Source organism: Mirounga leonina, unplaced genomic scaffold, assembly GCF_011800145.1.
Source record: "Mirounga leonina isolate KUSES-001 unplaced genomic scaffold, KU_Mleo_1.0 Mir_128, whole genome shotgun sequence".
Lineage (NCBI taxonomy): Eukaryota > Metazoa > Chordata > Mammalia > Carnivora > Phocidae > Mirounga > Mirounga leonina.
The window spans coordinates 25,801,846-25,818,522 of record NW_023270320.1 but is presented as its reverse complement, the minus strand read 5'-3'; the positions used below and the strand labels follow the sequence as shown (position 1 = coordinate 25,818,522).

Below are 16,677 nucleotides of genomic sequence, written 5' to 3'. Positions count from 1 at the left end.
CCTGGGGTCCTGGGATCGAGTCCTGTCATCAGGCTCCCTGCTCAGTGGGGAGACTACTTTTCTCTCCCTCTGTCCCCCACCTGGGCTCAAGCTCGCTCTCTCTCAAATAAATAAATCTTTAAAAAAAAAAAAAAATACTGGAGGGCGCCTGGGTGGCTCAGTTGGTTGAGTGGGTGCCTTCGGCTCGGGTCATGATTCCGGAGTCCTGGGATCGAGTTGAGTCCCACATCGGGCTCCCGGCTCAGCGGGGAGCCTACTTCTCCCTCTGACCCTCTCCCCGCTCATGCTGTTTCTCGCTCGCTCTCTAATAAATAAATAAATAAAATCTTAAAAAAAAAAAATACTGGAAACAGCCTCAACAAAAGAGAAGGAACAGGAAATATGTTCCCCTAAACCTTCAGGTATGTGGTCAGCTTCACTCCCTGCCACTGGCTATGTCCACAGGTGAAGGCAAGCGACGTAGAAAGGTGTACAGCCAGTCCCCGTCCTTTCCTGCCACCTGATCCGACGAGCAGCAGACTTCAGCGCCCCCGCCTGCCAACAGCTGCAGGATTACTTATGTAACACACCTGGACTAGCCAACAAGCATGGAGAAGCCAGCTGGACTGAAGCAGCCACAAGCCCAGTTCTTCAAAACCTGACAAAGCTGACCCTAACAAACTGGTTCCGGTCCCGGTCATCAGAAGAGGGCCGAAGGCTCCCAGTCTGGCGCAGTCAGGGCCGCATGGCAGACCCCTGGTGTGCAGCGGCGGCCGCCACCTTCCAGGACAGCAGCTAACCCCCTACTCAGCCTCGGCGCCCTAGGATACCTTTTAATCGAAAGTAATAAATATTTTGTAGAAGTGACAGGTAATTAGAAAATGGTTTCTTGGGGGGGAAATCCATGAGCAAGAAAAGTCACTCAGGAGAAGGGGACCGAGCTAAGCATAACACAAGAGAAGGCCTGTACTTTCGAATACAGATCTTTGTAAAAGGTCTTATCAAAAAAGAGTGTTAGAAGGTATTTCTAGTGACATCAGCAAGATAGTGGAATAGGAAGCCCCAGGCCAGATTCCCTGCACAGGGAAGCCAACCTAACCACTATATTACATCCCAAAAGGCCTTGTCCGAATCCCAGAAACCAATTAAGAAGTTGCAGGCAAGTTCAGAGTCAGAAACAGTCCTACTGAAATAGGTAAGAAAAGCGGTTTCATATCAACTTGGACAGCCCATCTCCCAAGCCAGCACAGCTTGGTTCACTCAAGAAGCTCTGCACATGGTTTCTCCCTTGGGAAAGAAAGAGTGGAACGTGTGTCCAAGGTTCTGGCTTTTCAGGGGGCTGCCCCAGGAACTCCCTTCCACCGTGCCTGATCTGGAATGCTAACGGAAGCGGCATACGTGGGATGCCTGGTTGCCATGGAGACAAGAGTTCAGCGACTGCTGTAGTAACAGAAGCTGCAATGCTACCCACAGGGGATCGGGACAAATAGCCCAGCTCGCACCTTCTCCCTTGGGAGGGAAAGAGAAGAGTAGAAGGTTATCCAACGTTTGGAATGGTTTCTGTGTCACCCGAAGTACAGCAATGGTGGGAACTGAAATAGTTTGGATGCCTTTGGTCAGAGAGATGAAAAAGGAGTTCAGCAGCTTGTCGCAGCACGAGAGAACCCACAGTACCACAGAGAGACACCAGAGGGAGCTCTAGTCTTTAGAGATTACAAATCCCTAAAAAAGAAAGAAACAAACCTCTCTAGTTGGGGAATCACATGCACAAGCCCAAAGAAGATACATCCCCAGAAAAGCACGGAGGGACCACCCAGGTTGATTGGCAAAGGTCTTCCCCTGTACAAATCCAGTGTAAAGATGGGGAGGGGTGGCTGCTTTTTAAATGTACAAAACACAGCAAAAAATAACAAGGCACTAGAAGAAACAAGAAAACATAACTCAATCAAGTGGGGGAAAAAATCCCCAGAAATAGACCCTAATAAAGAAATGGAGACCTGTGAATTGGCTAACAAAGAACTCAAAAATAATCATCTTAATGAAGCTCAATGTGTTATAAGAAAACACAGATGAATAACTAAAACTACATCAGGAAAATGATGCATGAACAAAAGGAAAATATCAACATAGAACTTATAAAAAGAATCAAAATCTGGAGCTGAATAGTACAATGACAATTGAAAAATTCACTAGATGGGTTCACAGCAGATTTGATCAAGCAGAGAAAAGAAACGGCAAACTCAAGAATGAGTCATTTGAAATTATCAAATCGGAAAAAAATAAAAAAAAGAATGAAGTGGAGAACAGTGTATGGGACTTATGGGAACCATTCGATACACCATTATGTGTGTTATGGGTATCCCCAAAGAGGAGGGAGAGAAGGAGCAAGGAACTTTTTTGAAGAAATAATGGCCCCAAACTTCCCAAATCTGAGGATGGAAATGGACACCCAAATTCAGAAAGCTCAAAAGACCTCAGCTAAGAGGAACCCAGAGAGGCCCACACTGACACACATTATATTCAAACTGTCCAAATTCAAAGGCAAAAATAGAAGGTAGCAAGAGAAAAGCAACTTGTCATATACAAGGGAACTCCCATAACATTGTCAGTCATTGTCATTCTCAGCAGAGACATTACAGGACAGAAGGGTGGGATGATCTATACAAAGCACTGAAAGAAAAAAAGTGCCATCCAAGAATACTATACCTGGCAGAATTATCCTTCCAAAATCAAGGAGAAATAAAGACTTTCCCAGATAAACAAAGGCTGGGTTCATCATCACCAGACCTGCCTTATAAGAATTACTAAAAGGAGTCCTTCAAGTTGAAACAAAAGGACACTAGACAATAACACAAAGACATATGAAAATATAAAGGTCTCTGGTAAAGGCAAATATACAGATGAATACAGAACCCCATAATACTGTGATAGTGATGCATAAATCACTTTTCATACTGATACAGAATTTAAAAGATAAAAGCATAAAAAATAACTATGAAACTGTGTCAATGGTAACAATATACAAAGGTGAAATCTGTGACATCAATAACAAAGTGTTATCCCCATACGGTGGGGGAGGAAGACAAAGGAGTAGAGCCTTTGTAGGTGATTGAAGTCAAGTTAACATTTTAAAGCAGACTGCTATGATTTATGTCATCCCCACTGTAAGCACACATGCACACACAAAATCTATAGAAGCACAAAAGAATAGAGAATCAAGACATGCCACTACAAAAAAAAAAAAAAAAATCAACGAAACACAAAGGAAGGTGACAAGAGACGAAAAGAAGGACAAAATAACTATAAGACTTAGAGAAAACAATAGACTTCAGTATTAAGTCTGTCACTATCAGGAATTCCCCAATCAAAAGACATCAGAGTGGCTGATTGGATTTAAAAACAAAGATCCAACTACATGCTGTCTACAAGAGACTCATTTTAGTTAGGTATAAGGAAATACACAGGCTGAATGTGAAAAAGATACTCCAGCAAATGGTAACCAAAAGAGAGCAATGGTGACCATACCTACATCAGACAAAACAGACTAATTCAAAAATAGTCACAAAAGAAGGATATTATGTAATGATAAAAGGGTCAATTCACCAGAAAGAAATAAAAGTTACATGTGCACCCAACACTGGAGCAATTCATTGAATTAACAGGATTCTGAATTAACAGGATTGAAGGGGAAAGCAGGCAGTAACACAGTAAGAGTAGATGACTTCAATACCTCGCTTTCAGTACCAGACAGCAACCAGACAACAGCTCAGTAAGGAAACAGGATTTGAACAAAACTATAAACCAACTGGATCTAATAAACCTACACAGAACATTCCACCCAATAACAGAATCCACATTCTTCTGAAATGCACACGGAATATTCTCCAAGACAGATCCCATGTTAGGTGACAAAATAAGTCTTAACTAACTTAATACGACTGAAATCATACTGAGTATCTTTTCAGGCCACAGTGGAACTAGAAATCAACAGCAAAAGGAAACCCAGAAAACTCACAAAATGTGGAAATTAAACAACACACTCTTCGACTACCAATCGTTCAAACAAGAAATAACAAGGGAAATTAGAAAATATCTTGGAACAAACAAAAACAAAATGTACCAACACTTATGAGATGCAGCAAAAGCAGTTCTAAGAGAATTTGATAGCAATAAATACCTACATTAAAAAAAAAAAGAAGAAATACTTCAAATCAACAACCTAACTTTACACCTCAAGGAACTAGAAAAAGATCAAACTCAACGATAGCATAATGAAGGAACAGTAAAGATTAGAGCAGAAATAAATGAAATGAGAAACAGGAAAAAATTAATGAACCTAAGGGTTTTTTGAAAAGATCAACAAAACTGACCAATCCTTAGACAAAGAAAAAAAGAGAAAAGACTCAAAAAATGAAAGAACAGGCATTACAATTGATGCCACAGAGGTAAAAGGGCTCTTAAGAGACTGCTGTGAACAATTGTAAGCCCACAAATTGGGTAAACTTGATGAAATGCAGAAATTCTAAGAACATAAAACCTGCCAAGATTGAATCAGGAAGAAATAAAAAATATGTTCAAACCTACAGTTCATAAAAGTAGACTGAATAACTGATCAAAAACCTCCCATTTAAGACCCAGTGAAACCAGATGGTTTCACTGGAGAATTCTACCAAATATTTCAAGAAGAATAAACAATCCCTCTCAAACTCTTCCAAGAAATTTAAGAGTGCCGGGAGTAGGGTGGTGGGGAAACATTTCCAAACTTATTTTATGAGGCTGGTATTACCCTTATCAAAATCAGACAAAGATACTACAAGAAAAGAAAACGAGAGACCAATATCCTTATTGATACAAAACTCCCCAACAAAATACTCAAAAAGGAAATTCAACAACACATTTAAATGATTATATATCACAAGAAAGTGGATTTCTGGAATGCAAGGATAATTCAGCATACAAACTACAATCAGTGTAACACACAATAACAGAATGAAGGACAAAAGCCACATGATCATCTCAACTGATAAAGGAAAAAGCATTTGACAAAATCCAACACCATTTCATGATAAAAACTCTCAACAAACTATGAATAGAAGGAAATTACATCAATATAAAGGCCATACATGAAAAGCCTACAGCTAACATCATAATCAAAGGTGAAAAGTTAAAAGCTATTGCTCTCAGATCAGGAACAAAGTGGGGATGCCTCACTTGCCATTTCTATTCAACACAGTACTGGGAATACTAGCCAAAGCAATTAGATAAGAAAAATAACTATACGGTATCCAAATTGGAAAGGAAGAAGTAAGTTACCTCTGTCACAGAGGACATGATTTTATGTGTAGAAAATCCTGAAGATTCCATACACACACAAAAACTGTTAGAATAAACAAATTCAGCAAGATTGCAGGATACAAAAAACACACAGAGAACAGTTGCATTTCTATATACTAACAATGAACAATCCAAAAAAGTAATTAACAATCCCATTTACAATAGCATCAAAAAAAAAAAAAACAAAAAAACCTCAGAAATAAACTTAACCAAGGAGGTAAAATATACATTGAAAACTGTAAAAACATTGTTGAAAGAAATTGGGAGATACAAATAAAAGGAAAAACATCCCAAGTTCATGGACTGGAAGGCTTAATACTATTAAAATGTCCATACTACCTAAAGCAGTCTATAGATACAATGCAATAACTACCAAATTCCCAATAGCATTTTTTGCAGAAATAGAAAAAAAAAAAATCCTAAACTTCATATGTAATATCAAAGGACACCAAATAGCCAAAACAATCTTGAGAAAGCAAACCAAGTACTTAACACTACTGAAATGTATACTTAAAAATGGTTAAGATGGTAAATTTTATGGCATATAAATGCACATTTAAAAATAAATACAAAATAAATAAGATAAATAAAATAAAAACTAAAAAATTTTAAATAAATTTTAAAAATAAAAAATAAAAATTCACAATTAAAAAATATATCAGCTCTATCTAATAAAGGTATTTCTAATATAAATATGAAATCATGATTTTAAGATGTTAAAAACACATAAAAAATTAGGAAAACTGATTAGGTCTTTCTGCATATGGCTTACAATGATGATAAACTGGTAGACTATACCAACCAAAATGGTGGTGGTCTACATACGATAGCCAGACACAACTTTTTCAAATTCTAGTATCTTAAAAATTTGGTCAATTCCCTACAAATAACTAATTGAATCAGTTATAAAATAGCCTGTTTGTAATGTTTGCATTTCATGGCATACTTCCCTACTTATATATACATTGGTAAACTACTTACAATCTGTAAGTTTAACAAATTATTCAGGTGGTGAGTTCCAGATACAGTGTATTAAAAATAGCACACCCTTCGGGGCGCCTGGGTGGCTCAGTTGGTTAAGCGGCTGCCTTCGGCTCAGGTCATGATCCTGGGGTCCTGGGATCGAGCCCCGTATCGGGCTCCCTGCTCCGCAGGAAGCCTGCTTCTCCCTCTCCCTCTGCCGGCCTCTCTGCCTACTTGTTCTCTCTCTCTCTCTCTCTGTGTCAAATAAATAAAATCTTTAAAAAAATAAAATAAAAATAAAAATAGCACACCCTTCAATAGTTAATTTGATTTTGAAAGAACAAAACTTTTCATGTGGTTGAGAATACTTTAAGAAAATAAAACAAGACCAGAGATTCTACCAGAATCATGGGGTATGACAAAAACACAAGGGTATAATTTTAAGTCTATGGAGTGCCTGGCTGGCTCAGTCGCTAGTGCATGCAACTCTTCATCTCAGGGTCGTGAGTTCAAGTCCCACATTGGGCATGGGGCCTATTAAAAAAAAAAAAGGCTAACAAAAACACTATACCTCTTCTAAATCATTTCTTATATCAAGAACACTATGCTAAAAGGCAAGATACTGCCATTTTGCGCAAACGTCAGAAATCTAAGTCTTTTCTTCCTTTTGAAGAGATTTATGAATGGGAAAAGGGTAACACAGTCAAGAGATGGTCTATAGTAAGAGACCTTCTGTACCAATTTTAATAGCAAACTGGCTTTAGAACATACAGTACCAAAAAAAAAAACCCCAACCAACCAAATAAAAACATAGAGTACAGAAGAACAGACAATTCCCACAAAGATGATGATGAGTTAGCATGACAGGTGAGAAGGGCAGGGGCTGTGGCCCGGGACAGGAAAGGACAGGTCAAGGTTGGCCTCTGCTTCTTCCCCAGCATGATTCTTACAGCTGTGCCTGCCTCACAGCTGCAGCCACTTAGACCTCTGTCCCTGTGACTGTAAGAGTAAAATTACCTGGGCTGTGCTTGGGGGTCTGGAGAGAAACATGGAGACTACCTTTGGGAGCTTTCTCCTCCGCCTTCCCCTGCCAAACCCCCGGGGCTGGAGAACGATAATCTAAGGAGTGTAGCAGCTCTTAACCGCTACTTATCTCTGGAGGGTTAAGGTTAAGTCCTGACCTGACAGGTTACTTTGTGGAATAAGTGACTGAGGCTTCCCACCCTAGGCCTTATCCGCCCCCATCCCTCGTACTCCTGGGAATGGATGTGAATCAGGCTTGATCTTCCCTTATATACACTGTCTGTCTGACAAAGAAGCTGACAGACGGGGGTAAATGAGCTCATAGGCTGGGGTAACAACACACTGGAGGAACACAACTATATCAAAGAGAAAGCAAACTATTTGATCAGAAATCCTAAGAGAAGCAGGTATTTCGTAATAGATGACCCAGTATTTTGAAATAAACCTAATAAATATTCTAAAGAGGACAGTAGCAACAGAAAACATGACATAAAAGGAACCAAATAGAAATATTAGACAAAAAGTCATATGGCTACATACAGAACTCAGGAGATGGGATAAATGGCATAATGGATATATCAGAGAAATAAGTTAGCAAACTTCTAGTTTCTAGACTGAGGAAATCTAGAAAAACAGAGCAGAGGACAAGGATATAACATTAGAACAAAAATATTTTTAATTTTGGAATTAAAAAACCACCTTAGACTAGAAAAGTCAGACCCAATATAGTGAAATTAAAGGATATCACAGACAAAATATTCTAAAAGTTTAGAGAGAAAGAGCAGATCACATATAAATAAGACTTCGACAGATACCAAATTTTCCACATCAACACTAGATGCAAAAGAAGACAAAGGAACAGTGATTCCTAAGTATTTAAGGAAATGATTTAGAACCTAGAATACTATATCCAGCTAAACTGTTATTCAAATTCAATGTCATGACCAAAATAATCCAAAGGATTTAGAAATTTTACAACATAAAGAGCCACACTCAACAGTGTTGGGATGAAACAAATAAGAAAAGATACATTACCAGAGATTGTTGTAAGAAATGTATGAAATAAAGGTGATCAGATAAATACCTTAATAAGTGTTGTTGCTGTCTAAAAAAGAGAAAAAATTTATGTGCCCCAGAATTAAAAATCTCTGGGGTAGGGGTAAAGAGAGAGGGGACCAAGAGTTAAGAGAGCTTATTAATGGAGTTAAAAATTCTATTTTTTAACGAAGTTATAATTAAAAACACCAAAGTAGAACAAAAGAGATCTAAAGACGTAAAAACAATGTATCAACACGTTCTTCCAAATATATTGGTAATTATAATAAATGTAAATGGACTGAGGTCAACAAAGATGGACATACTGGATTTAAATTTTACTATTTCTTTTAAGATTTCATTTATTTATTTGAGAGAGAGAAAGAGAGTGAGAGCACGAGGGGCAGAGGGAGAGGAAGAAGTAGACTCTCCACTGAGTAGAGAGCCCAATGCAGGGCTTGATGCCAGGCCCTGGGGATCATGACCTGAGCCGAAGGCAGACGCTCAACCAACTGAGCCACCCAGGCGCCGCTAAATTTTACTATTTATTATAAGAAAATTTTTAAGGTCAAAGGCTAGAAATAAAAGGAAGTAAAAAGAATGTAAGTTCTAGCAAATGCTAGCAAAAGAAATCTAGTGACACAATACTAGCATCAGATGAAACAGATTTTAAGACCAAAAGACGCATTTTTAGGAATGGAGAGGGTACTACAGAAGGATAAAGTGTTCAGTCTACAAGACAGAGCGATTTTATTTATTTATTTATTTAATTTTTAAAGATTTTATTTGACAGAGAGAGACACAGCGAGAGAGGGAACACAAGCAGGGGGAGTGGGAGAGGGAGAAGCAGGCTTCCCGCTGAGCAGGGAGCCCGATGCAGGGCTTGATCCCAGGACCCTGGGACCATGACCTGAGCCAAGGGCAGACGCTTAACGACTGAGCCACCCAGGAGCCCCGACAGAGCAATTTTAAACATGATGTACTAACAGAATAGTCTCTAAATATATACAGCATAAATTGATAAGAGAATCAGGAAAAATAATACTGATTCTACAGAGATCCAATAATTAGATTCCCTACAGATTATGTGCTAGGCCATAAAGAAATTTTAAAAAATTACAAAAAATATCACGAGTCTATCAAATTTGATCAGGACATATGTAAGACACAAGGTTAATACAAAAATATAAATTAAAAAGTCACATATTTGGACATACCAAAACATACTACTAAATAATTCACAGGATTAAAGAAAAAATTATAATGGAAATGTAAAAACAGGTAAACTAGACGATGAAAATACACCAAGAGCCACAGGATGAGCAAAAGTGGTGCTTCGAGGAAAATTCACTGGGTGCATATATCACAACATCAGAAGACTTACTTATACTCTAGGATGGTTTTCTCAAATGCAGACAAAACGACATCTAACTCCGCGATGTCACTGGCTTTCTTTCCTTTCAGACACCAAATATGTACAGAGGCGGAAATATCTAGAATATTACGAGAAATTCCATTGAATATACTGATTATATTTTGGCTCTAGGCCCAGGGTTCTGAAAGCCTACAACAAAAACTGCCCCACCAAATTGCCAAAAATAGCTATGGTTGAAGAGGCACATGGGAGGAGACAGGACTCACTTCTCCCCAGGCCAGGCCAATCTCACAAATCCCCGTCTATATGCTCACTAAGTGCCATCTCCTTGGTTCTCCCGTTTCTACCAACACAGCCTGAAGTACCGCTGACTCACAACTACCAGCTCTACCTTTACTGCATAGTCTGCTGCTACCCAATACTACTTACTGGTCACGAGCTCTTCTTTGTTATAGTTTCTTAATTTTAATCTACCTAATAGGCCACACAGAGATTCCCCACTGTGCTGATTTAGTCTCAGTAATGTGGATGAAAGGTCAAGCATTCAGTAAGAGGGGGTTGCAGAATACCTAATGATAAGGATAGGATCCTATTCGGGGTGAGCAGTGTCGGTAAAAGGATAGAAGAGTATATACCAAAAAGCAGGGTGGCTCTTTTTTGGGTGATGGGATTCGTAGGTGATTTTATCTTCCTTTCTATACTTTCCAAATGTTTCTAAACATATATGACTTATCTTTTAAAAGATTATCTTAAAATAATTAAAATATATTCCTTAAAAGGAAATGAAAGAGGAAGGAGAGAAAATGCTTTATTTTCCTCCCATTTTTCAATAAACTTTTATTTGTATCAATAAAAATGCAGAACAATGTGGATGAATCTCAAAAAAGTTATGCCAAGTGGAAAAAAAAAAAAAGCCTTATTCAAGGTAAAACTATGTGATGTGTTCAACACTGTTTCAACATTGTGTGATGAAAAATTAAGGTGATAAAGCAGGTATAACAGTAAAATCTGGGAGTATAAATATATATTGTAAGATTCACCTTCGTTGTAGGTTGAAAATTTTCATGACATATGTTGTAAAAATCAGTTACTACAAAATCATAAATTTTTAGCTTTTCAAAGTAGCAATTTTATATACTTACAATTTACTACTTTAACAACAACAAAGTTTTTAAAATAAAATTCCTGAATGCTTGACAAAGTATAAAACACTATTTTGTACCTGAGTCTATGGCTTCACTTCCTGATTTCTTCCTTTTGCCACAAAACACCTTTCTCTGAGTTTTCTACAAAAAAAACAAAACAAAAAACAAAAGCAAAGATGTTTATTTAGGAAAAGTTTTCATTCTCTTAAAACATGTAAGTTATCTGATCATGGTATTTCAAACACTCTCAATTCTGGCTGTTACTCTCATTTAGTTCTAAATTATTACGTATACTATCTAAATTAATATAAAGAGACATTGAAAAATTAAATGGTTTCAAAAAGTAAATAAAACTTTTAGTTGGCTTTTAACAATGGTTACCTTGGGGGCGCCTGGGTGGCTCAGTCAGTTAGGCATCTGCCTTCGGCTCAGGTCGTGATCCTGGGGTCCTGGGATCAAGCCCTGCGTGGGGCTTCCCCGCTTAGTAGGGAACCTGCTTCTCCCTCTCCCTCTGCCCCTCTCCCAGGCTCGTGCACTGGCTCTCTCGCTCTCTCTCTCTCGCTTGCTTTGCACTCTCTCTCAAATAAATAAAATCTTTAAAAATTAAAACAAACAAACAAACAATGGTTGCCTTGGAGAAAGTTCAACTTTTATTACTTAAGGTAATAACCTGTGGAGTCAGGCTGCCCTCTGCTCCAAGCTAGGATGAAGGAAGAGCTTCTGAACGAGCTCTGGGGCCACACCCGACCATCAGATGGGGCTGGGGAGGAGGCTCCTTTACTTAGGTGTAGGACCCCAGGGACCCGCGGCAGGGAAGCTCAGGAGGGGAGCCCTAGGAATGCCCACTCCCCTCCGCACCCACACTGAGTGACGACTCCGCCGGCAGCGCGGGACTCCTACTCTGCCGAGGCGCTGGGAGCAGGCTGCTCAGAAATGAGCACTGGGAGCCCAGGTGGGGGTGCCCTGAAGGTCCTGAGTCCTCCGCATGTGCAGAATGAGACTACGTCAAGCTTCCTGGAAAGCGGCTAGCACAGGATTAAGAATGTAGCAAGTAGGGGCGCCTGGGTGGCTCAGTCGGTGAAGGGGCTGCCTTGGCCTCGGGTCGTGACCCCAGGGTCCTGGGACCGAGCCCCACATCGGGCTCCCTGCTCCGCGGGAAGCCTGCTTCTCCCTCTGCCTCCTGCTTGTGCTCTCTAATAAATAAATTTAAAAAATCTTTAAAAAAATAAAATAAAAAGGCTTTTTAGGCAGGACTGTAATTCAAAAGGATTGAGAAACACTACCCTTGAGTAAGGCCTACTCTACACCCACCCTGAGAAACCCTAAAACCCATCTCAGACCAGATTCACTAGAAAGACAGAGACTGGAGGTTGTAGGCAGAATTCAAAGATGATCCCCAGTGATTTGTAGAACTCCCTCCCCCTTGAGTGTGGGTGGGACCTGTGAATAGGATAGGATACTTGTTCCCTCTCTCAGGTTACCTTAGAGAAGACTCCACTGTAGCTGACTCGAGGGATTCTCTGGCTTTGAAGATGTTAGCTGCCATATTGTGAGAGGGCCGCATGACTAAGACCTAATGGTGACTCCCAGCTTCAACCAGACAGAAAACAAAGAACCAAATTCTACCAACAATCTGAATGATATTAGATGAGGATCATGAGTCTTGGATGAGATTTCTGTCCTGGCTAGCATCTTGATTTCAGCCCTATGGGACCGTGAGTAGAGAATTTGGCTAAGAGGGACCTCTGACCGCCAGAAATTGGGATATACAAATGTGTGCTGTCTTAAGTTACAAAGTTAACAATTATAACAGACACTGAGTCGCAGTCGCAGCGAGTTTGAGCTGCTTGGAAAATACATTCGGCTTTCCACAAACTGACCCTAACAAAAGATAAAAACCAAGCTTACAGAAGTTAAAGATGATCAGCCAATAAACAGGCCACCAATTAGAATAAAAAGTCAACATTCGTAAGAAGATAACAGAATTCAGAGTCTCAACAACCCGTCAACAATATCCAATACACAATCCAAAAGTATTCAAAATGTTATACAAAAAATGGGACCCATAGTCAAAACAGAAAAAAGTACTCAAGAGAAACTAACCCCAACTTAGCCCCAAACAAAGACTTTGATAAAGCAGCTACTTCCCAAAGAAGTAAAAAGAAATGGTGGTCTTAATGACTAAAAAAAACCAGGGTACCTTAGCTGAGAAACTATATTAAACAAACAAACAAACAAAACCCCTAAATGGAAATTCTAGAACCAAAGAGCACATAGCTAAGAAGTCACCGGGTCATGTTTTAGTTTCCTGTGGCTGCTACAATACATTACCCAACTTGATGGCTTAAAACAGAAATTTATTCTCCAAGAGTTCTGGGGGGCAGAAGTCTGAGATCAGTTCCAATGGGCCAAAATAAAGGTGTTGGCGAGACACTTCGGTCCCTGGGCCGATGGTGCTGAATGCCACATCTCCCATCACAGGCACTTATCTGTGGACGGATGCCCACCTGTTGTTGCTGCGGGGGGTACACAAAGGACGTCTGACTCGGCCATGATGCTCTTGTTTTTGTCTTTAAAGTGTATCTCTTGCAGAGTAGCATAGAGTTACCCACAGTCTCTGCGTTAGAGTTGGAATGTTGAGTTCACTTACTTGGGATGTAATTGTTGGTGTGGTTAGGTTTAAGTCAGCCATATTGCTCTTTGTTTTCCACTCATCTATTTCGTCCTGCTATTGCCTCTCCAAAAGCCCATTTGCTTTTGATGTAATTTTAAGTATAATTAGGTTCAAGTCTACCATCCTCCTTATTGTTTTCCACTGGCCTTTCGTTTTTTTTTTTTTTCCCTCTGTTGCTAATTTTGGATTAACTGAATATAATTCAGTATTCCATTTTCTCTCCTCGATTGGCTTCTTAGCTATGCCTCTGAATTTTTTAAGAGTGGTTGCTCCTGGGTTAAAAATATGCATCCTTCAGTTAGCAAAATCTACTTAGATTCAGTATGTTACCACCTCATATCCTACTTCCTGAGAGTTAACTACTTCCACTGCATAAATCTCATTACATAACCACATTATTTTCTTTATCCATCATCCTCTGTGCTGCTTTGGACACAGGTTTTGCTTCTACATACATTGTAAACCCAACCTTATGGTGTTGTCATTTTTGTGTGAAACAGCTGTTTCTTAAGGTAATTATGAGAAGAAAAAAAAAATATGTAGTTTTTGTCACCCACTCATTTTTTAAAATTTATTTATTCTCTTTAAGTAGGCTCCACGCCCAGCGAGGGCTCAAACTCACAACCCTGTCAAGAGTCTCATGCTCTGCCAACTGAGCCAGCCAGGTGCCCCCCTCCTTTTTTTAATTGATTTTTCTTTTCCAGTTGTCTTTTCTCCTTCCTATAGATCTGAGTTTCCTTCTGATACCTTTTCTCTTCAGCCTAAAGAACATTCTGCAGCATCCTTTTAATGCAGGTGGGCTGGCAACATATTCTCTCAAATTTGCTTTCTGAATGTGTTTATTCACCCTTTTTTAAAGGATGTATTCAGTGGATGTAGAATTCTGGGTTGACATTTCTTTTTTCTTCAGCTCTTTAAGTATGTCTTTGTATTGTTTTCTGGTCTCCACTGTTTCTGTGAGACAGCTCTGAGACTTGTCATTGTTCCCATATATATTTACTCTGTCCCTTTTCTCTGGCTGCTGTCAAGATTTTCTGCTTTTCTTTGTTTTTTGGCATTTTAACTATGATATGCTTAAGTATGGTTTTATCTTGCTTTAGGGTTTACTGAGCTTCTTGGATCCGTAAGTTGGAAAATTCCAGTAATTTTATTTCTTAAATTTCAATTTTTCTACCCCCATTCTGACTCTTCTTTCAGAACTTTTTTTTTTTTTTTTAAGATTTTAATTATTTATTTGACAGAGAGAGAGCGCATAAGCAAGGGGAGCGGCAGGGAGAGGGAGAGGGAGGAGCAGGCTCCCCGCTGAGCAGGGAGCCGATGTGGAGCTCGATCCCAGGATCCTGGGACCATGACCTGAGCCGAAGGCAGACACTTCACCAACTGAGCCACCCAGGCACCCCTCAGAACTCTTATTATATATTTTAGGTCCTTGGTATTGTCACACAGGTTCCTGTGACTCTCTGATATATTTTTTTTTTTTTTCCAAACTTTTTCTCTCTGATTTGCAAATTGGATAAACTTTTATTGCTTTGTTTTCAGTTTCACGGACTAAACTGGCTTTTAAAATCTGCAGTGAAGGGGGCACCTGGGTGACTCCATCGGTTAAGTGTTCAACTCTTGATTTGGGCTCAGGTCATGATGTCAGGGTTGTGAGATGGAGCCCCATGTCAGGCTCCATGCTGGGTGTGGAGTGTGCTTGGGATTCTCTCTCTCTCTCTCTCTCCCTCTGCACTGTCCCCTCTCCCACCCCCACTATAAAGAAAGAGAAAGAGAGAGGGAGGAAGAGAAAGAGGAAGGGAGGAAGGAAGGTCGTTTAGTGAAGCCCATATGTAGTGAATGGTGCCCCTTAAGATATGTCCATGCCCATGAGTGTCATCACAAGCATCCTTTGTGAGAGAGGCAGAGGGAGATGAGACACACACAAAGGAGAAGATGATGTGAAGATGGAAGACAGATAAGGAAGTGATGTGACATCAGCTGAGGAATGCCAGAGCCACCAAAACTGGAAGAAACAGAAAACAGAATACGCTTAACCGCCTGGGCCATCCAGGTGCCCCTAACGTCCTGGTTTTAATCACTGTGCTTTGGTAATGTAAAAAGTAAGAATTAGATGAAGCTGGGTAAAAAACATGTGGGAACTTCCTGAACTATTTTTGTAACTTTTAAGTGTAAAATTAAGAAAACAAAGAACTAAGCTAAAAAATTCATGATGCAAAACTCCGGAGAACTAAAGAGAATCCACAAAATTGGGATATTAAAAACCACCTGAGGCACCTGGGTGGCTCAGTCGGTTAAGCGTCTGCCTTCGGCTCAGGTCATGATCCCAGGGTCCTCAGTGGGGAGTCTGCTTCTCCCTCTCTCTCCGCCCTTCCCCCTGCTCGTTCTTTCTCTCTTACTCTCTCTCAAAAAATAAGGTCTTTAAAAACAAAACAAAACATCCAAAAACTGCACTTTGTAATCAAGTAGACTATTCCCCCACTATAAAAAGACAGTAAAGGAGATAGAATATCTGAACATGTCAGTCACCTTGACCTGAGAGCACATTCCCACAATACCTCAAACAACTACAAATTCAAGTTCACATGGGATGTTCACCAAGACAGACCAATAAGAGGCAAAACAACATGTATAATATGCTTCTATTTGTGTAGAAAGGGGAACTAAAAGAAGAAAATAGATCCATATTTGTTTATATTGGCAGAAGGAAACTGGAAGAACACATAAGAACCTACTTAGATTGTCACCTGGGTGTATATTTACTGGGTGAGGAAGATGGAAAGTGGAACATGATGCAGCAGAAACACATTAAACTTAAAACTTTTTTTGGACATGAGAATGAATTATTCAAAGCATTAAACCAAGTGAATAAAATGATATATTAAGAGCTTGACCAAAAGATCATAAATGTCAAGAATTTAAAACAGAGTGCTTATGACCCAGAAATCTTAGCCACTTTTTTCCTAAGGAAATGATCAAGGGTGTATACCAAGATTTAGCTAGAAAAAAATTCATGAAAGCACTTAAAAATTTTTTTAATTGCAACCATTCGTTAGAGATTAACTACACTGCAGCACACTCATGAATGAAATGGCGTGTGCTCATTAAGATGGTAGCCTAGAACACTCAGTAAGATGGTAGCCTAGAACACT

The 16,677-nt window shown here is 39.5% G+C and overlaps 1 protein-coding gene across 2 annotated transcripts in view; it reads right to left on the bottom strand.

The window, feature by feature from the left end:
* CENPU (centromere protein U) overlaps positions 1–16,677 on the bottom strand; it is a 47,878-nt gene that overhangs the window by 5,915 nt on the left and 25,286 nt on the right. For both annotated transcript variants that reach the window (XM_035004254.1, XM_035004255.1), the window contains exons 7-8: positions 10,932–10,995; positions 9,719–9,827 (exon numbers count right to left, since the gene is read on the bottom strand). In XM_035004254.1, the coding sequence (XP_034860145.1) occupies positions 9,719–9,827; positions 10,932–10,995 (173 nt within the window). The remainder of the gene's footprint in view (positions 1–9,718; positions 9,828–10,931; positions 10,996–16,677) is intronic.